The following is a 23,376-nucleotide window of genomic DNA, read 5'->3' as shown; positions in this document are numbered from 1 at the left end:
GTTGCACCAATGGCTCGCCGATCAAAAAGGCAAGCAGGCTACAACCCTGATTTTACTCAATCCAAGAGATTCTACAAGGGTCCTCGTATCTTCATGGCCGAAGAGGATCGCAGCTCTGGTGATGATTCGGAGGATGCCGATTATGAATTTGTGGCGAGGAAGAAAACTTCTGGCTCTGCTGCTGCCTCTGCCTCTGCTCTGATTGTTGAATCTGCTTCTGACATCAGTGATTCGAGTCCATCTGATGGTGTTCCTCCTAAGGACACTTCTGCAGCTACTGCTCCTCAAACAAATGCTGATTCGGATGAAGATGCCACTCTGGCACAAATTTTGGAAAGCCTCAAGCAAGGAAAGGTTTCCTCTTCTGTTCCTCCCTCTGCTCACATCTCCGATGATGAGCCTGATGCTGAGATGATGGAGGAGTTTGCATAAGGCAAAGCACATCAAGATTCTGCCTCTTCCTCCTCTACCGATTCTGCTGCTGACTCTTCTGATAAGAGTGCTGACATTGGAGAAGAAGAAGACTCTGGGGATGTTTCCAGCATGGATGCTGATGAAGACCCTCTGGACCAAGAGGATGTTTCTGCTGCTGCTGCCAGTGTTGCTGTTGGTGTCGTCAACACCACGGACAACACAGTTGATGAGGATTATGACATGGATGCTGCTCATTCTCTCATGTTTTACTCTGGTGATGCTGCTGCAACTTGGCCTCTCCTCGCTCACAGAGGTCTTCTGGATGAGAGAAATATAGATGTACGCTCCTACGATAGGTACAATCTAATTGACTTTTTGAAGCTTAGACAGCTCTATTCCACTGTGGTTGCAGTAATACCCTATTGTAAAAGGGTAATTCTGGAGTTCTACGTCAACTTAACCTCAAGCATTGAAGATCCAGAATCTGCAAAATATGGGTTGGTGTACCTTCGAGGTCGGCTATTTGAGTTCACTCCTGCAGTGATCAACTCTCTCTATTCCACCCCAGATGTTGATGAAGGCAATCCTCCAGAGATCAACGAAGTGATTACTGTTCTCATTGGTGGTATGGTCAAAAATTTTCTGACCATTTTTCTGCAGCTAAGCTCACCTCCTTTTACTCTGTGCTGCACAAGATAGCTGTAAGGAATTGGACTCCCTCATCCAACTCAACAGTTATCACACGACCACAGGCGGTCATTTTATATGCCATTGGGACTGGGAGTCCTTTTAATTTTGGGAAGATGGTATTCAAGACAGTGCTCCAATTTGCTGATGGAGGACTCAAGTCTACAAAGCTCCCTTTCCCTGCTTTGATCTACGGCATTTTGGAATATCAGGCTTTCATCCGCAATATTACAGAAGATCTCACTGTTCAACCTGAGATTTTGAAGTTAGCAGCTGGACTTCTCAAGGGAAATCGTGTTCTGGATTTGCCCTGGACTGCCCCTCCTTCTCTTGCTGCTGATGTTGCTGGTGTTGCACTCGGTGTTGCCAACACGGGTGACAACACTGAAGAAACTGTGCCTACTCCTACTACCCTGGAATTTACCACTGCCACCATCCAGCTGCTGATGACTCGGGCTGAGGAAAAGATTGCTCAAGCACAGGCAGACATTGCCTTCTATAGCACGATCTTAGCAGATTGTCGGAGGCAACTTGGCATTTCTGGCCAAACAGGGGGAGATAGTGCACAAGCTGAAGCTAGTCCTTCTAGGACTAAAAATGATGAGGATGAAGCATCTGATCAAGATGAATCTGATAGTGATCAAATCTAGTTTTTGCTTCTTCTCTCATCTTTGCTTAACTGTTCATTTTGATTTTAATATAAGTGTTTTTCTTTGATCTAGTTATGTGCGTCAAAGTGCTCTTACTTGCTTTAACTAGACTAACATCTTCTACCCCGCGTATGCTATGATATATGAATTAAAGAATCTCATGTGTTATTGTCCATGTTATCCACCGTGTTACGACACGGGGGACAACACTTCAGGGGAAGACTTTAAAATTCAGGGGGAGAAGATTTTTTAACTCAGGGGGAGTTTATGAGTATTTTCACTTGTGCAAAGTTTTGTCCAGAAAGCAAAAAGGGGGAGATTGAAAGAAATTTTATTCCTTGATATTTTCGGCCCTTGTGTTAATTAATATAATTATATTTTGCTTTCTAGACAAGATAGGATATATGGTAAATATATTGAGTATATCACGATTATGTTGAAATATATATTTGCCAAGTTTAAATCATGTCTTGATAAGATGATTATTTGATATAATATAATTTGATATTATCAAGATTTGATTTACAAGATTTGATAGAGTTTATTTCCTACTAAAACATGTTTCCTTATTCATGTAGGAATCTATCTAAGGAAATCTTCAAGATTTGAATGCTTATCTATAAAAGGAGATTTCACGCACAAGATGAGACAACTCTTCAGACTACAATACACTGCGCATACTCTGAAAAATTCCATTGAAGGATTCGAAGTTTCTAAAGCAAGGTTTGCAACCTTTGTTGTTGCTTGTCCCCGTGTTGTCGTTCGTGTTGAAGACATCAAAGACAACATTATGGGAACTGTGTTGTTGAAGATTTTGTGTCTCTTCAATTTAGGCTACGGGAGTTGCATCCAATTTCTTTTATACTATGTTGTATTTTAGGATGCAAGTTTGATTTCTCAACTTGTTGAGTAATTTAGAATTTAATGATTTTTCGTAAAATCATTAGGATTTATTTGTAAGACTATTCTTACGTTTACTAGTGATATTTAGCCCTAAGGCACCCGCACGAGTTCTATACTCGTGCAAAATTATTTATTTGTGTTTTATTTACGCTTTAAATTTTTGATGCACTGTGTTGTCTTTGGTGTTACGACACGAAACACAACACTGCCTTATTTTACATAACAACCACGTACACCGTTTCTTTCAGGGCTCTCCAGTATTACAACACTTGTCCATTGATTTTATTTACCAAATTAAATTAGTTTTCAAACTGAGTTCAATCCACGTAATTTTGATTTTAAAAATATTGTATAATAGGCACAAATCTTTGTGAACATGGACGATATCTTGAATTCGATACTGTTTCGAACATCGACGAAACTATTTTTTTAATTTAATAGTAGTGTGTAACATTTATGTAATACTCTATCTATATATAGAGTTATGCTTTTTATTATACCAATAATAATAAATTAAAATCAAGAAATAGAAAAATCACCCATAATAAAACCAAGAAAATTGTATTAAAAAAAAACCAAGAAATATTTCTAACAAAGTTCATGAGATAAAGAGGGCATCGCTGTGGACTTTGATATTCCTTAGTCCTTACATATATACCTGAAATCGAATGGTGGAATTCTTTTGTCCACTCTTCTAATTCTGGTGAAAACCTGATCATTTCCCAGGCGAAACCACTCGAGAAATTCTTCTTCTTCAAACAGTATCTCTCCATCTTCAATCTCCACAAGTGGTCTTAAATAATAGGGGTGCGACATGATGCGAATTTTGTACTGCTCAATCCATGTCTGAGTTGTAGCATCAAGCTTCCACAATGTAACCAATGATGCCCTCCTCATCAGAGGCAGATCTCCCATCAAATCATGAAGGGAGTAGTAGATCAAACTATCGATCCGATCGGGGCATGCAACCGTAAAGAATGTTTCCTTGTACAAGTCCAAGCACAGGAGATGATTATATATGGAATATCCCATCCAGTATAAAACCCCGTTAGCGAAAACGTCCCCGGCCTTCATGTCCATCTCCTCACGGTGGGGTGCGTTAATGTCCTTATACTGACGCTTAAGCTGACGATAACATATTGGTTCCTGCTCGGGAGGAAACAGAAACCATAAGCACGAACTGTTTTCGAATATGGTGGTTGGGGTAGATCCAGGAGTTTCCTAAAACTTGGATTACACACCGCGAATCTCTTTCCCTTGACGATGAAGTACACAAGATTATTGTTTGGCCCGCACTGGGAGGTGGGCATAACTATAGAGGATAGGGAGGAGCGGGGAGAGAAAATATTCCATCGGTCCAGCACTTCTCCTACGAGGCTCGTTGTGGTTAGAAAATAGCCTTTGGAAGAGCAATGAGAAAAGAATTAAAGGTTGGGGCTCTCATGCAATTTTTCCTGGTGCAAGCGCTTGAAATCTTCCACTTTTTGCAGACGAGACTTAGTTTCACTAGGGTTTTCGAGTGAAATTTTGATAGTAAATCCTCCAGAATAGCATCCGGCAGAACGCCGACGCCATCCCCGTCTCCTTTGACATCTCCAACCATTGTGAATTCCTATTTCGTCATCCCAACTGTCTCCAAGGCGTATCCATGATTTTTTTTGTCGGAAGCTACATATAAATTATAAAAAAAATAAAAAATTTGGAAAATCTAAACTTACATTTCAAAATAACTAGTAAGTAGCACATGCCTGCCACGCACGTGAACGACATATTAATTTATTAAATATAATATAAAATAAATTTAAATTTATTTATATATATAATAAAAACTAAATTATCAATAATTAAATTTCAAATAATCTATAATTGTTTGAATTTTTTTTAGATGTATTAAGTTTTTAATAGTTGGTAAATGTCTTATACTTGAGTCTTAAATATTATTTTTCTAATGACATTTTTTTACTTTTGTTCACAATTTCATACATAGAATAGATTAAATACGTAAATGAGATGAAAATATTTTTTTTCTTGTCAAACATATATTCACTTTTATATATCATTTTTTAAATATTTTCTAAGAATTATGAAGATGTCCATTTTTTTTACCAACTAAAAATTAAACATATCACTTGTAAATAGATTTTTTTTATAAACTAAAAATTAATCAAATCAATGTAGTATATTAGCAAGTATAAATGCATAAATTAAACCACATTTTTTTCTTTCTTTTATGCCCCAAGTACCCAACTAATATCTCAATTTTACATTTATATTCCAAACTATTTTCAATCCAATAAAAATAACAAAAATATAATTATGAAATTACTAAATTATTTAACTTCTAATTTTTATTATTTCAAATGTATTTTAACTCTCTTTCAATAATTTTTTCTATAATTAATTGTTAAAGTATAAAAATAAATTTCTCAAAAAATAAATCCTAAAGAAATAACCAAATAAAATTCTAATTCTAATTATTTAATTCAAAATCAAATCCTATAACACTATTAAAATAAGTTTTTATCATTTATTTAATATTCCTTATAAGCAAATGAAAGTCTAAATTTTAAAATTGTGTCTTTTGGCTTCCCGTCACTATTTTAAATCCTAAAGAACCAAACAAAATTCAAATTCCAATTATTTAATACAAACTAAAATCATATAGCACTATTAAAATAAGTTTTTATAATTTATTTAATATAAACAATGTGCAAATATTTAGTTAATATGTAATTAACAAAAACATTAACTGCAATTCAATTAAAACCATTAATTCATATTATTATTATTATTATATAATCGAAATATATATTTACTTTTATACCCTAATTATTAAAATTTAACTTTTACTTTTATATCTATACATATTTTTATATGATCTTACATAAAGTGTAGAATAAAAGTACAAAATTATTAGGGAAAATTGCTTTTTTGGTCCTGTATGTTTGTCACTTTGCGATTTTGGTCCTTTATATTTTCAGATTGCAGTTTTAGTCCGCTATCTTTATTTTTTTGGCAATTTTAGTCCTTTTTCCGATGTGGCGCTGACGTGGCACCAATTCAATGCTGATGTGGAGCTGACGTGTACAGTTCCACGTCAGCATTTTCGAAGAAAAAGGACCGAAATTGCCAAAAATCAAAACATACAGGACTAAAACTGAAATGTGAAAACATAAAGGACCAAAATCGCAAAGTGACAAACATACAGGACTAAATTTGCAATTTTTCCAAATTATTATTACACAATTGTAAAACTATATCATTTCATTCACACTTTTAGATAAGTCATAGATAATAGATAATAGGATTTATTTTTTGAGAAACGTATTTTTATGATTTAACAATTCATTATAAAAAAATTTATTGAAAGAGAGTTAAAACACGGATGAAATGATAAAATTTAGAAGTTAAATATTTAGTAATTTCATGATTATATTTTTGTTATTTTTTTACTGGATTGAGGATATATAGTTTGAGATATAAATGTAAATATGAGATATTAGTTGGGGCATAAAAGGAAGAAAAAAATGTGGTTTATGCCTTTATGACTTACTTATATACTACATTGATTTGATTAACAATTAAAAAATAAAATTGATTATTTATTAATTGAAAATTAAATGAAAGCCAACATATGTAACTGAAAAATTGCAATTGGGATCAAATTGAAATTAATAAAAATATTTTGATCGTGTACATGCAATATTAGATCAATTATATATAACAATATTTTTTGATTGTGTGAATGAAATATTAGATCAATTATATGAATAATTAATTAAAATATGAATTATAGAGTTTTGATATAATGAGCAACCACCATGAACACCTACTTGACAACAGCTGACGTGACAATCATTAATTATATATACAATGTTATTTTTAAATTATTAAATGCTAAAAACAAAAAAAAATGCTATTTTAAAATAATAATAATAACAAACATAAAATAGATTTAGAAGAAATGATATTTTAATATTAAAACCAATTATCAATAAAACAAATATCTATATTGTTTACATTCATTTAATTTGGTTTATCTTTTAAAACAAATCTGAATTTCAGAGCCTAAAAAACAAATATCTATTACCTATTATCTATCTAAAAGTGTGAATGTGAAATAACAATTTTGCATTTTTATTCTACACTTTATGTAAGATCATATAAAAATATGTAGAGATATAAAAATAAAAGTCAAATTTTAGTTTCCAAAAAAATCAAATTTTAGTTAGGGTATAAATGTAAATATATATATTTCGTTTATATATAATAATAATAATAATAATAATAATAATAATAATATATAAATATGAATTAATGGCTTTAATTGAATTGCAATTAATGGATTCGTTAATTGCATATTAACTAAATATTTGCACATTGTTTACATTCATTTAATTTGATTTATCTCTTAAAACAAATCTGAATTTTAAGAGCCTAAAAAACATATAGCACTAATTTCATCTTTCAAATAGTTTATAAAATTAAAAAAAAATTGTTACATAAGTGTTTGCACTTCAATTTCATTTATAGTAATAATATAATATTTCTAAGTTACAAAAAGTACATATACTTTTTGATTAACAATTAAAAAATAAAATTTATTATTTATTAATTAAAAATTAAATGATAGCCAACATATGTAACTGACAATTTGTATTTGGGATAAAATTAAAATTATTAAAAATATTTTTGACCGTGTACATGCAATATTAGATCAATTATATATAACAATATTTTTTGATTGTGTGAATGAAATATTAGATCAATTATATGAGTAATTAATTAAAATATGAATTATAGAGTTTTGATATAATGAGCAACCACCATAAACACCTACATGGCAACAGCTGACGTGTCAATCATTAATTATATATACAATGTTATTTTTAAATTATTAAATGCTAAAAACAATAAAAACATTCTATTTTTAAATGATAATAACAATAAATATAAAAAAGATTTAGAAAAAATGATATTTTAATATTAAAAGCAATTATCAATAAAACTAATATCTATATTGTTTACATTCATTTAATTTGGTTTATCTCTTAAAACAAATCTAAATTTAGAGCCTAAAAAATAAATATCTATTACCCTTTATCTATTATCTATTATCTATTATCTATTATTACTTATCTAAAAGTGTGAATAAAATAATATAGTTTTACAATTGTGAAATAATAATTTTGTACTTTTATTCTACACTTTATGTAAAATCATATAAAAATATGTAGAGATATAAAAGTAAAAAACAAATTTTAATTAGGGTATAAAATAAATATATATTTCGATTATATAATAATAATAATAATAATAATAATAATAATAATAATATTAATAATATATGAATTAATGGTCTTATTCTAATTATTTCATTCAAAATAAAATCCTATTGCAATATTAAAATAAGTTTTTATCCTTGTCAAAAAAAAAAAGTTTTTATCATTTATTTAATAGTCCTCATAAGTAAATAAAATATTTTTTTATTTTTGAAAAAGTTTAAACTTTAAAATTGTGTCTCTTGGTATTAAAATAAGAATGATTCACTTAGAAAATTCAAAAATAATTTTTTTTCTCATGTTTTCTTTATAATAACTTTAGAAATATGATGAAAATTAATTAAAATATAATGTTGTATTCAATGATTCAAAAAAATAAATGCACCACTTTAATGAATAAGCAACATATTGATTCTCCACAATTTTAATATCTCAAATTTGACCCTAATTTTTACACCATTTTTTCACACAATGCCCATGCAATTAATACACATAATTCATACTTTTTGGGCAATATAGTAAATACAAAATAAAAACTTTGCCCACCATTCATACTTTTATAGTAGAAATAGATATAAGCAGAACAAACATAAAAAGTAATATTCTCAAGTTGCGTCAACAAAATTATACATACTATTTCAATCGCAATCTGCGATTTTCAAAAAATCAAACCTATCAAATATATATTCCAAATCAATATCACGAGTAATCTCTCTCTCAATATACAAAATCATAGCATTTTAGACTAATGGGATATATCCAACAAGTTTTTAGAATACCCAAATAAGACCCAAATTTCCAGACTTATCGCAACTTCGAAGACCCAAAATTGAATGTCATATTCAATTGTCAATTATGATCCAAACTCCTACAACGAATTTCAGAATCAACGTTATTATTCTTTCCCTCAAAACAAATCTGAAATCTCATAAAGTAAATTTTTGAAGTTAATAAACAATTCATCTAAAGCAATAAACAACTAACCTACCATCTATGATTATGGAACCACCATCAACTAAAAACTCTGAAATTTACTTTTCATCTCCTTTGATTTTCGTCCCATCACCACTATTCGAAAATTAAGTTGTGACTCATGGAACACAAGTTTTAGTAGACAAATTTTAGTATCCAAAATTTTAGAATACCCAAACTCACGAACACAAGTTTTTCGAGTTTGTTATTCTCTAGTTAATGGAATATACCAGCAAGAATTAGAGAAATTAGTAGAAAAATTGCAAGAAATTAAATCTGCAAGAAATCAAATACGGTTTTACCTGAGGCTAAAGGATTTTGGTGAAATTAGAGAAATGGAGAAGAGAATAGCGAACTGAAAAATGGATGGAGCCGATGGAAACGCTGGTTAAGGTTTTTACAAATAACATTTTCTTTCAAGTGTTTTATATTCTTTCCAATTCTTCACGCCAAATTGATTTTTTTTCAACAAAAACAAAAAAACTTGTTGGGCTTAATTATTAATTGGACCAAAACATAATTATATTAAAATTTTAAGTTTGAGGACTTTACTGGGCTTCCTAGGGAAAATTCGACCCTATCACATGGGTATTACTCCCATGGGGTAGGTGACATGATTTAATTGGTGCATATTATGTGGGTTCCACATAATTGAGTGTGTCTCACATGATATGCACCAATTAAATCTTGACACCTATCCCATAGGGTAGGGTAGAATCAACCGTTTCTTATTGGTACGCCCCTGCCTGTCTCCTTTGCTAGCTATCTCCAATATTGTGAAATTCGTTCTTCGACTATCTTATTTTCTAGCGTAAATCCATTTCGAAATTCACCAAATTAATTGAAAATTAGCATATGATGCATATTTTTAATTAGACAATAAGATTCTTTATCTAATTATGAGGGTGTTTGGCTAAACTTATTAAAAAGAGCTTATAAGCTCCTAGTGCTTAAAAGCTGATTTACGAGCTTATAAGCTGTTAAAACTTATTTTAAAAATAAGCTGTTAAAGTATTTGGGTAAACTTATTTTAAACAACTTAAAGATGTTGATATGTTTGGTATTATAAGATCTTTTTATTGTCAAAATTACCAAAAAGGGTATAATTCTATGAAAATAAAATTTTTATTTTTACACATACGAAAATAGTTTTAGAATAAACATATATTAAAAAATAAAATTGATTTAATATTTTACTTTAGAAAAATTTATGTGATTTGTAATTTTTTTTTAAAAATAATATTTAATATTTAATGGGTGGAGGATATGATGTAGATTTATGAAAATATTCAATGATATTTTAGAGAGATAGAATATTAAAATAAGATCTTTTTGAAAAAAGTATCTACCCTTACTTTTTTACTTATAAGCTGTCAAACAGCTTATTTTGACAGCTTATAAGCTGTTTTTAAAATTTTTTGCCAAACAAAATTTGAGAGCTTAAAAGCTCTAAAACAGCTTATAAGCTGTTTGCAAGAGCTTTTAAGCTCTCCCAAACACCCTCTATATCACGTTATTATAATGAGATATCAGAAATTCCTTTTATATAATAACATGATATTATATATATACTCACATCACGTTATTATAATAAGATGTCAGAATTTTTTTATATATAATAACCTGATATTATATATTAAATATATATGAAATAAAAATAAATAAACGGTAAAATAAATATTCTTAATTTTGAATATTATTACCTTTACCTTGTGTTTTGGAGCTTGAAAAAATATGAAGAACCTTAACAGTGTGTTTGGATGCCTAAAAAATAAAATTTGGAATTAGATTTGGATTTGAAATTAAATTTTAAATAAATGGAATCGAAATTCCATTTTGGTGTTTGAAAAAAAGTTAAAATATATTTTGAAATTTGATAGTATACATTTTATATGAATGATATTTTGTAAAAAAATTTTGAAGAAAACTTAAAATTTATAACTAACGTATATACATTTATTATTAAAAATAATTTAATTATTTTTATAAACTCAAACCCCATGAAATCTCATAAAATCCGACCAGTTTTATAAGGATTTCACTTAGTTAAATGAAATCTCATCAAATCTTATTAAATATCAATCCCGTTTTGAAATCCCGTTTTGCCAAACACTAAATGATATTTTCAATTCCAAATCCCACCAAATCTCATGTAAATCCATGATTCCAAACACAGTGTAAAAGTTCGTGTTAATAACGTGTTGTAAAAAATAAATATATATGGTAAAAAAAAAAAGAAATTCTCAAACTCTCAAAATATATTAAACTACACTTTATAAAATTTTCTCCACTCAATTATGTTCTCCTTCACAAATTTAGAGACATATTTATAGAATATAATTGAAAATTAGTCCAAAAATAATTACATAATCACTTACATATTTTCAACATTTTCAACTCTTATTTTCAACATTATTTTCAACAATAATAATATTGAAAACATTTTTGAAATTCATTATGATTAGTAGATGAATGGAATATGGATTTGAGTTTTCTCGATTTAACTTACGATAATAAATTCAAATCATAGATTGCAAATTACTCAACCCAAATGAAATGCAAATGCATTAGATAGAAGGGGTGATAGCGATAAGACTTTGTATAAATATTTAAAACGCATGGTGTCAGGGTTTATTGTTATAGTCACCCTTAGTGAACCAATGATTAAAATGGGAACTTACATTATTGCCCTAATCGAGTTCATAATCAAAGTACAACTATCACATTACTCTTACACTTCGCCAAATTATCGTGTTAATATAACCGATAGAATAATGCGGCGAATCCAGATTCAATAGGGTCTTTGCAAGAATATTAATACTGGGAATTTTTCTTTAAATAAAAAAAAAACATGAAAGAGAGAAAACCCCTCAGCTTCTCAAGCCCAATATTTACCTCCTTCAAAGAGAATAAGCACATGCTTCTCTTCTTCGATGTTTTCGCCCACTGCACCTGCATTCCAAATCATTTCACCACCCCACAATTGTACAAAGCTTGTATAACTTCATTCCGATAAGAGGCAGGTTCTGTCGATTCAAAGGTGAGGACAATATAACATCCAGTTGAAGCCTAAAATAAAGAGGGAATTCATACATTTATGATAAACTCTTGCTACTGCTTCACGCCAAGTGCCAAAGAAAAAGAATAATACAGCAGCTTAAGTAAGAATAATGTGTTCGCTAAGCGTGTAAAATTTTTCAACCAAATGGAATTGCGAAAATTTCTTGAGTGAACTTTGTATGCTTACCTGTCAAAGCAAATATGACTCAACAACAGTTCGGCCAAACTTTTCTTGAACATCTTTGGGAGTTTCAATCTATGAAATAAATGGCAAAGAAATCCAAAGGCAAAAGGGAGTTAAATGATGAAGAAAAAGGTTTAAATAGAAATTTGCAGCTTTCAGTCACTTATTAACGTACAGCATTCAGCGCCTTGAAGACAGCTTTGACAGTGTTATGAGGATTCCTTGAACCAACAACCTACAAGATATTACTGTTAGGACAGCTGGAGAAAAGAAACTAGGTAGAATATTTATACCTTTGACTTAACATTCTTGAAACCAGCTAAATTGAGAATTGTAAGGACAGTTCTGCCTGCCTTCATTCCAGTTTGTGTACGAGCTGGCCAAAGATAGACCTACAGGTAGAAATTTAAGGTCAGACCGATAAACAAGAAAAAATATTATTTACCTCTGTTTTCTTCCACTGTAATCCAGAGGGGATCTAACTTCACGTAAATACTACCGATTTGTAAACAAGTGAAGATGAATCTTTTCCAAACCTTGGTCTTTTTATACGATGTCTGAATTGCATGAGCAATTGTATGCTCCTCGTGTCGCTCGATATAATGGAGATTCTGAAAGCACTTCTCATATGCCTATCGAAAGCAAGAGGCAAATGCAATCATAATCCTACACATATTAGTACAATTCCAAACATGATAAAACTAAATTGCTCACATGATCAAATATCTGGTTGTATTTTAATCCTTTTATAATTGAAGAACCTTTGTGAACTTCAAGATACAAAAGTTCTGAACTGGCTTAGTCATTTGCAAATCTGATCACATGCAACTAGATATTTAAGACAATTTCGATAACTCTCTTCGAAATAAAATTCTATTCATGCTATTTTTTGTCAAATGTGCAGTCAAATCCTTGTGATCCCTTCACAACCAGCTGGTAAATCACCTGAAATCCAACAGAGCATAGCCCTGGGCAGCCCCCATATGCCCCACTCAGTACGGCCACATCTCCCTTACCACCACTAAATAGCCAGTTCTCCCACATTTACCACAGCTAGAGCCTAATATCCAACATGACTTTGACATAAAGAGGCATCAAAATCCAAAAGATCTGAATAATGGGAAATTTTAGATATAAAAAAAACCAGGCGGATAACATAACAGTAGGGGACATCGCAAAACATAGTGTGCACATAGGCATCCCCCAATTTCGCAAATTGCTTCTCGTGAGTGAGTTGATATGGTACTCATTACAGACAATAACTCACAAATAAAAACAACCAGAAAAAAGTATCAATGATACACAGACATATGCATATACGTACATATATATGCATGCCTGCATACAGACCTAGGGTGGCTTGAGGAATTGTGGGGTTGTGTGGACGGATGTGGGGTGATAATTACAAACTAATCAGAAAATATGGAAAAGTAAGGTAAAGGGATGTTTCGATGAGAGAAAATTGCAGATAAAAAATTTAATGCACACTGTAGCCATGATATCAACCAAACAATTCTCAAGAGTCACAAATACCACCATAAAAATCAAGGGCGGATAATAATATACTTTTCTACCTTCTGAAGGGCAACTGGGACAGCTGGACCCTTCGCTTTTGCAAAACCAACAACACCTTGATAGTTTCCACAAGCTAGCATTGCAGTATACTTAATAACTTGCCCCCCCTGCATCACTTATCAGTCATAATCGTGAAGATTCTCCAGAGAGGATAGTGAACATAGGAAAGAGGGTAAATTACCTTGGTAACTTTACAGGTTCTATTGACATCAATTAGCTTAACATCGAAACCCTGCCACCATTTAGGAAAGATTGAATTAACAAGATAAACTTGGACAGCAAGTAAATTAATGCTCTGATGGTTAACGTAAAGAGAGTTGCAAAGCCTGAAGGCAACAAGAAATTGATCCAATTCACCAATGATTAATTATAAAATTGACGTAAAAAAACGAAGTAGCAATTTTGAAAGGATATGTAATATTGATATGACTGGCATTAAATGTCATGGAAATTCGTTGTAGACAAAAATAAATGGGTTGTGGCACAAAATAACACTTAAATCTCATAATTTGGGGTGATGATTGCAGGCTTTCTACTCGATTCAAAATAATATATTTTTTATGAGTAATAACCCAATAAATAAATGCATCCACCTTTCCCGAGATGAATGACTACTGCTTAGAGCATAACATTTTATTACAGTATAAAATCGTGACAAGTAGCTAAGATTATATCTCCCAGAGTGTTTTTTGCTTACCCGAAAGGATAAATGAAGTTATTAACTGCCAGTAGGGCTCACATCCTAGTGTTTGCTTGTGTTGGGAAAAAAAGATATTATGAATCGAAACAAACTAATTTCACCCACACAGGTACCTCTTTCCAAAAGTGAATAAGAAAATAGTAAAATAAAAGAAAATCAAAAAAGAAACCCACCCAACATCCTCGAGTACAGCAATTTGCGATTTTCAGGTTCCCAAATGACAGAAGATACACTAACAAGAAGAAGATAAAGTTTATATTCACAAATTTCATGTATCAACTTTGCCAATTAGGTGGTCAATAGTTAATTAGAAGCTGTACATGCCAGAAATGGGCAGCAGGTGCAAGAAATGACAAATATGTGTACTTACTTTCCTGTAGAGAGGCTTTCTCTTCTGCTCAGTCAATGAGTTTCTCTCCTCAGCAAGGTCTCTAATTTCCTCCTCTAGTAATCTCCCCTTCCTCCCAAAAGTATGGTCCAATTCAGCTAATTTCTGCTCCAGTTTTTTATCTAATTCATTAAGTTTCTCCAACAAAATGGTATCCTTCTCCTTTAAATCATCAAACTCTAAGTCATCATCATTCCCCTCGCCTTGCATAGATCGCTGCTCCTTTTCAAGAGAATCCTCCAACTGATCTACAAAAGCTCCAGATTGGTCATCTTGTATGATTCCATAGTTGGCCGGATCATTTGGATCAAAGGCTTCCTTCCACTCCACCATCCTCACGGCCCTATTCAACTTCACTTGAAGAAGAAATTTTTCTTTACCCTCAGCTACTTTCATCCTACTCATCAACTCACCAATAACCCGATACTCTGGCCTCAGCCGCAAATGTTTTTCCTCAAATTTGTCTATTCTCTTCATCCAGTTATATGCATCATCAAGTGTCTCTGCCCAATGTTGTAAAATCAAACGTTTATAAAATTTGCTAAAGTTGATATATAAATATATGTCACAAATAGCAAACGATCTATTGCCACTAACAATAGGAATTCGACACTGCAACCATATCATCTGAGGCTGTATATTAAAAAAATTACACCGAAATGATCATATACTCTTGCTTGTATCATATCCAATATCACTTATTTTAACAAACATATAGTCATACATATATATTTACAGAGATATAGATATACATATTCTGGAATCAACTCCATTTGCAGATTACTCTAAATCGATAAATCTCAATAAACCAACATCACAAAATAATTCCTGTACAATGATGTTATTTCACATAAAGAGGGCTCCAGAGAAAACGCAGACAAAAGTGTTCTACAAGGCAACAAACCAGCTCTGGTGAACTTATCAAGGAGCTCCTCATGCCTCTTGAACTTCTTCTCAAACTGATCAACCCTCTTATTAACTGCGTCCGCCGAAAACCTCTCATCATCATCAGACTCTGAATCAGTAGGTTCCTCATACCTATTTGCGGACGAATCACCTTTCTCTCTAGCCAATCTGTCAAAAAGCGCATCAATTCCAGCAATATCATCTTCGTCTATGTCATCAATATCAACAGTATCCAACCCCAGCTTCAATCTCTCCTCCTTTTCTCGCATTTTATCCCGCCCCATTTGGCTGGAAAGTCCTTTCACTGCACGGTCTGCGGCGGCGACGCTTTTGTTCAGGGATAAATTCTCGGAATTGGAGCCGTAATTTCTGGAGATTTGGGAAGAGAAATGATAAGACGCGGGATGAGGTTTCAGAGATGGATGATTTATGGATACGGAGGAGAAGCGGTGGCGTAGAAGCCGAGAAATGAGCGAAGATCTGCTCATCATCCCGGCGGTGAGGGTGGCTGAGTTCGGAGGAGATGAACGGGTTTAAGGGTTTTATGTTTGTACTAAAATCGCTGGACGCCAATCAAATTGATCCATTGAGGTTTCTATTTTCTAACACGACTTTTAGCTTAATAATTTTGTCTTTAATTTCAAAGAGAGTGTTATTTGCTCTCAAAAAGTATTGATTACACTTATCTTTTTATGTTCAAATATGAATCGAGCACCAACAAATTATATAAAATTTGGTTATAAAACCAAACAAAAAACACTCGAAATAATCCTTCTAAAAACTGATTAAACACTCGAGAATATTATTTGGTATACTAAAATTTGGATGATGCGGTATATCTGTGTAGAGAGTTTGATCTTGCTATTCGCTATTAAAAAATTAAGTATATGACCATATTATAGCTTTACAAACAATTTTAAAAACAAAAAAAGATCAACTAAAAGCAATTGAATCATAACGTACATACTGTTCATCTCGAGTATGTTCGGTTGCATTTGGTTATAAAACTTTAAAACGAGAATGATGGAAAACGAAATATAAGCATTAAAAAATTACCCATTCAATTTTAATGGATTTGTATTGATTAAGGATTTTAAAGTCCAAATCTATCAAAATTTTCCATCGAAATATAGCATTAAAGTTAAGAATAGTATCATTTTTTTAAAAGAATTGATAAAATTCATGGTGGTATTGGTATATAAAGTTTCAAAACATTAAAAGACAGGCCTAAAAAAACATTAAAGGAAAAATGTCTCAGCATTTAAAAAAAAGCATACAAGTCCGAATATCTGAATATAAAAGACATGATAGCAGGAGAAATGTCACAGCACATCACATATATATACGGGGAATATGTGAGATTTTAGGCCAATCCTCACCATTTGATTTCTCGCATCTCTTCCTCAAAATCAGACTGCACCCTTTTATATCAAGCACCGATAGTGATTTTAGATTCCCGAAGCCATCTGGCAATGCCGTCAAGCCTCTACAATCATAAAAACTCAATATTGACAATGAGTGAAGATTCCCCAACCCATCTGGCAATGACTTCAATCCACTACAACAACCCAAACTCAATGATGACAATGACTGGAGATTCCCCAAGCCATCTGGCAATGAAGTCAAGCCACTACAACCCCAAAGTGCTAATGATGACAATGACTGAAGATTCCCCAACCCATCTGGCAATGAAGTCAAGCCACTACAACGAGAAAGATCAAGTCTTGACAATGACTCAAGATCCCGATCCACTCAGGTATGCAACTTAATCCCTCACAATCGATTATGCTCAGCTTTCTAAGACCTCTCAATTGTTGAATGCTTTCTGGCAAACATTTGAGCTCTGGACAACTATGTATCTCCAATTCATGGAGGTTACCCACCACTCTTTGTAGCGGCCCAGATAATGGATATTCAAGTTTCGCGCAATAGACAAATGTCAAGGATCTCAGACAAGGCACTTGTTCCAAAATAGCTGCTGGAAATGATACAAGGCTAGAGCAATTGTCGAATAATAAATCCCTTAGGTTCTTTTGAGCACTCATTAACCCTGCTGTGAGGAGAATACGTTCATCTCCATCGCCAGATAATTCGACTGATTCAATTGAAGTAGCCACCGTCGATCCAAGGATTTCTGGATTCATGATGTCGATTTTCAATTTTTTAAGAGTTGGTAAAAAAGGTAGTTTATTCAATTTGGGGCATCTCTTTACTACTAGCCATTGTAAGCCAAGAAAACTCTCATGTGAATTTGCTATAATCCATTCCTCCAAGATACGCATTTTCGAGAGATGGAGCTTTGTCAATGCAACAAATGAACTATTATCATCCCCACACCATTCACTACCCAATCTTCTTATAGAACTCAATCTAACAAGTTTAAGAACCTTCAGAGCGAGCAGTTTCCCAAGAGGTGGAAGGTGTTCACATTTTTCACAACTTTCCAAAGTGATTTCACTTAGATTAGCAAACGCAACAGCAGACATCCAATTTGGGAAACTCGAACCTTGATATGACGAAATGTGAATCTTCTCTAGATTATGATGTGGTTCGATACCCTCTAGAGTCTCTTCGAAATGTTCCATGGATATCATGTCTATGTCATCTGTCCAAGATAAACACAAAGTTGCCAGATCACGCTTCATAATCATGTTGGCAGCTTTGGCGTCTTCAAGGTTTCTCACATGCTCGAGTCCTCTGATGCTCAACTCCCATCCAAGATTTAATTCCTTCAGCTGGCTGATTTGGTGTGCCGTGTCTTCGCCCACAATGAAAATGCTTAGTTTTTGCAGGGAAGTTAATGCTCCAAGTCCAGGTGGCGTGCAGATAAGTGAACGATGGCTTTCAAGTTCCACAAACCAAAGATTTTTCATGTATTTCAAACCTTCAGGTAAACTAAGAAGGTCGTGAGTATCTATAAGTTACAAGGTCTGAAGGTTGTGGAGACGAGTAATGGATTCAGGCAGCATCGTGAGATTTTCGCATGACATCGAAAGGAACCTAAGATGTTCCCATTTGTGAACAAAATTCCAAAATTTCATTTCCCTTAAATGCGTCGAGTCCAACACTCTTAAATGTAGTTGATTTGAGAGAAAATAGAACAAAAAATCTCCAAACTCGAAGGAAAGTGAATAATCCGGAGTAATAAACGAGTGCAAAGTATCAACGCGCAGTTTGATCTTATCCATTTTCTCTTCGATCATTAGAAGTGACAAGTGACGAACTCTAGCTAGGTGGAATTTTCTGCACATTGTCATCCGCCAACCTATAAGTTTCTTGTCTCATCACCGATTCTGCCAAATCATGCATTAGATCATGCATTTTACATCTCATTAATCCGTTGTGCTGTTTCTCGACATCTTGCAAAAATGATCTCCAAACCAATTCTTTAAAGATTGATTGGCCAATGAGATACAAGTCCTCTTGGCCTTCTTCGTGAAGGAAGCCGTTGCCGTTTGCCATCCATAGTTGTATTAGCTCGTCCCTATCCATCCACTCATCCTTGGGAAATATGCAACAATAAGCAAAACATTGCCTCATTTGTGGAGATAAATTGTCATAACTCAACATCAATACAGGAAAGATGACGTTTTCACGAGCCGGTAGATTCCATGTTTCACTTTCTTTAACCTCTAACCATTCGCTTTCGCGGCTTTTTGATTGCATCAAGCTCCCCAGAGCCTTTATCGCCAAAGCCACACCGCCACATTTCTTCACTATGGCCTCACCGATTCTGACCAGGTGTTCCTCTTCCGTTCCAGATGCAAATGTTCCTCTTCCCACAAGCGTTGAAACAAGTATTTCAGCTGCCATATTTGAAGCTCAAGATTTTCAGATGGGAAATTTATTGCAATGAAGTGAGAGATGGGAACGAGGAAACAATATAGATTGAGGAGATAAAAATGAGAAACGAAGTCAATTGGTAAAGTCTTTCCCCTGAATTATTGTCCTATCCATTAGGCTCCACACGTTCATATTGATTTATTGAGTTGCATGAATTTCCAAACGAATTTTCTTAATAAATAAGGGAGAAATAGGGGAAAAAATGTACTAGATTTAAAAGTTACTGTTTTAAATATCTCAATTCACCGTATACATTAGGTTTTCTTCATTTCAGTTGAACTTAAAAATTGACGTTCTATCGTTAGCCTCATTGAATGTGTTTTAATGAAATGTTTGATTTCTTATTTTTTTAAAAAATACTTGACCAATTGATATAAGGATAAAAAAATCTCAACAATTCTTCAAAAAAAAAATATCTCAACAAAAATTTACTACATATCAAATTACAAAGAAAATGGTACTTCAAGAAATATTCACGTGCGTAGTCATCTAAATTTTAATAATTAGTATAATTATATACATACAAATTACTAAACATTATTATCCGTATGGATGAGTAAACTAAAATTAAATAACCAAGACCATCAATTTCACAACACTCTAAGGAATTGTTTGGTTTGATGTATTATTAATCTATGTATAACTTATCTCAATCAATTTCGTTTTATTTTCGTCATATTATTTATTTATTTATTAATTATTAATTTTATATCAATTAAATCAAATAAATTATAATCTATCCATCAAATCAAATAATGTATTAACTATTTTTTCTTATTTATTTTTAATTTACATTATATTACTTATCTATGTATTACTTATCCTATCACTCAAATCAAACGGTGCCTAACACAAATAAATTGTTTCAAAAAATTTATCATTTTTTCCTTTTCAAAAGAAAAAGAAAATTCATCATTTTTTCATATTCCAAATAGATTTTTCCAGAAAATTCATCATCAATATTTCATATTCCAAAAACTTTTCTCGTAGTTGAAGGTGTTAAGCTAAATTCAAAAGATTTCTTCACTATCTTATTATTTTTTTTCCACAAATTTCTTCAGAAAGACATTAATAATAAGCAATTTAAAATTTTCATTTTTTAAACATGTTTTTTAAAAAAAATACTATCTATATCAAGTAATAACTCAAATCTATCTATATCTATATCTATTTATTTATATTTATATTATTTATTTATTTATATTTATTTATATTTATACCTATATAAAAGAGTGAATAAAAGATCAAATTTTTACCATTGTGAAATAACAACGTTGTCCTTTATTTACACTATTTCTATATCTATATCTATACATATGTAAAAGATTGAATAAAAGGTCAAAGTTTTACCATTGTTAAAATAACACCATTTTATACTATAAGTAAAATCATATAAAAATATATAGGGTTATAAAAGTAAAAACAATACTTTAGTTATAGGACATAAACGTAAATCAATATTATATTATATGTAAAATAGATTATTATGATAAGGTCAAAATTGACAAAGTGTGTGCAAATTAGATAAGGATTCATTTTCCAAAAAATTGAAATACTTAAATATTTTGTTTTATATTTTCTTGTAGATAAAGTGATCAATATTTATACCGTACCGAAAATCGGATACCGTATACCATACCGAAAAAATCGGTATGAAATTTTTCCATACCGATACCGTACCATATACCGAATATACCAAATTTTTGGTATGGAGAAAATCTATACCCTGTACCGATACCGAATTCAAAAAAAATTCGGTATCCCGAAAAATTGTCGATATACCGAAAAAAATTCGGTATACCAGCAAAATAGTCGGTATACCGAAAATTTTCATATATATATTTTTAAAAAAAATTATTTTTCGGTATTTCGGTATATACCGGTATACCGAAAAAAAATTTATCATACCGATACCGATTTTTTCGTTAATTTTTTCAGTACGATTTTCCGGTATTTCGGTGTTTCGGTATTTTTCCTCACCCCTAACACCTACCCAACTTTCAAATATCAGGTCGATTTCTATTTGGACTCGATTTTTTAAAAACTATCCTACCCGCTCGATTAAACTCGATCGGATCGGGTTGGGAACTAAAACCCGACAAAAAACGCTCAGCCCTAGGCATAACCGCATAGCCCCGCCGCCCAATTTTTTTAACTAGTTCTTTTTCTAAACTACTCTTATATTAATTTTACTACTTATTTAATGAAATAAAAATCGTGTAAGTAAATTGTAAGTCACGTCAATATTATATATTGATAAATAATATGTTTGGCAACTTATCAAATAATTGTATTATCAATTATTATTTGATACTAATTGTAGTTTTACCCAATGAATTCGATTTCAAACTCAACAAGAACACAATCGACTATCCAACAGAAAACCCAAAACCACAAACAACACTTCTTGATAAGAACTCAACTGCAGAATATGATAACTCTAAAGAACAACACAAAGGACACAATCAATTACGTGGTTCAGTCATTTGCATGACTTACATCCACGGAGGAACCCCAGAAAGATTTATTGAATCACCACTGAAAGTTTACAAATACAAGTTTTTGAATTGAACCAAGAATACAACAAGATCTATACACTATTGGCTCTTATTCCTGCTTTCTCTCTTCTCTGCCTTGTATTTCTTTTTTCTCTCAGTCTTGATCGTGTGTTTTTTATTGTAATTGCTTGTGTATATATCTACCCAATCTTCCAGCTGACTATTTTATTCGATCGGTTGAGAAGCCAACTGCTCTTAACAGATTCTTGAATTGCTACTTGGGCCTGAGTCTATCCAGTCCACTAAGATAGATGATATTGGGCCATCACACATCAAGATAACTTCACACAAAAGATTGGAGACATAGTCCAAGCCCAACAATCTCTACCTTGGATCCAACTTTTGATCTGGAGTTCCTCTCCAAGCTATCTTCAATGATTCTCACTTGGCTTCACTGCCTTTACCAAGTTCATGCAATAGTTGAACTTAGCAAGAGGCAGAGACTTTGTTAGAGCATCTGCTGGATTATCTTCAGTTGCAATCTTCTCTAATCCCACTTCACCTTTAGTTAGCATGTCTCTTATAAAGAGCATCTTCACATCTATATGTTTAGTCCTTTCATGGAATACCTGATGTTTAGACAAGTAAATAGCGCTTTGGCTATCACAATGAACTGTTATTCTGTCTATCTTGACTCCAAGTTCATTAACTAACCCCTTCAACCATACAGCTTCTTTCATTGCTTTGGTTAAAGCGATATATTCAGCCTCTGTGGTTGAGAGTGTCACCACAGATTGCAAACTTGATTTTCATGTGACAGCTGTACCATATAGAGTGAATATATATCCAGTGAGAGACTTGCGGGTATCGGTATTTCCAGCAAAATCAGCATCTACAAAACCAACTACTGCACTGTCATAGTTAGTTTTCTTTTCAAATCTGAGACCAACATCAGAGGCACCTTTTAAATACCTTACAATCCACTTTAAAGCTTCCCAGTGTTCAATGCCAGGGTTAGCCATGAACCTTGATGCAACACTCATGGTGTAGTGGCCCGTATCCAAAACTAATGATTAATGAGTAATGAGTAATTAAATCGTATAATCATGCCGGGATTAAGTGAAACATGATTAAGGAAATTCCAGAAGGGTTAACGGATTCCAGAAATAGATCCAGAACACTCGAAAATGGCTTAGAGGGTTTCATGACTCGAGTGGGATCGGAACCACCGATCCAGGATCGGAGCCTCCGATCTTGGTGAGTTCGGAACCACATCGGAAGCAGGGAGATCGGAACGTCCGATCAGGATCGGAG

At 32.5% G+C, this 23,376-nt stretch overlaps 1 protein-coding gene and 1 pseudogene across 2 annotated transcripts; both read right to left on the bottom strand.

Moving 5' to 3' along the window:
• Nucleotides 1-11,513: 11,513 nt before the first annotated feature.
• LOC140864197 (uncharacterized) lies at nt 11,514-16,326 on the bottom strand. Of its 2 annotated transcripts, none has more exons than XM_073268191.1 (9): nt 15,720-16,326; nt 14,798-15,318; nt 13,909-13,959; nt 13,727-13,834; nt 12,689-12,784; nt 12,446-12,544; nt 12,328-12,387; nt 12,156-12,224; nt 11,514-11,977 (listed from the first exon to the last, which is right to left on the bottom strand). In XM_073268191.1, exons 1-8 carry the CDS (start codon nt 16,210-16,212, stop codon nt 12,159-12,161), a joined length of 1,494 nt encoding a protein of 497 aa, XP_073124292.1. In that variant the 5' UTR covers nt 16,213-16,326; the 3' UTR covers nt 11,514-11,977; nt 12,156-12,158. The 2 variants fall into 2 exon arrangements, with proteins under 2 accessions (XP_073124292.1, XP_073124291.1); XM_073268190.1 differs by having other exon boundaries at nt 11,514-11,934.
• Nucleotides 16,327-16,964: 638 nt separating this feature from the next.
• On the bottom strand, nt 16,965-19,630 carry LOC140864198 (disease resistance protein RGA2-like; annotated as a pseudogene).
• Nucleotides 19,631-23,376: the final 3,746 nt, after the last annotated feature.

This window comes from Henckelia pumila, chromosome 4 (assembly GCF_033568475.1).
Source record: "Henckelia pumila isolate YLH828 chromosome 4, ASM3356847v2, whole genome shotgun sequence".
Lineage (NCBI taxonomy): Eukaryota > Viridiplantae > Streptophyta > Magnoliopsida > Lamiales > Gesneriaceae > Henckelia > Henckelia pumila.
This window is presented reverse-complemented; position numbering and strand designations above follow the sequence as displayed.

Bases quoted from the DNA above. Each gene is read 5' to 3' on its own strand.
- LOC140864197 (XM_073268191.1), bottom strand. From the start codon at position 16,212: ATGATGAGCAGATCTTCGCTCATTTCTCGGCTTCTACGCCACCGCTTC. The intron at 12,785-13,726 runs GTAGAAAAGTAT...TGCTTTCGATAG, and splicing joins TCCCAGTTGCCCTTCAGAAG to GCATATGAGAAGTGCTTTCA. The intron at 12,225-12,327 runs GTACGTTAATAA...TTTATTTCATAG, and splicing joins TCTTCAAGGCGCTGAATGCT to ATTGAAACTCCCAAAGATGT.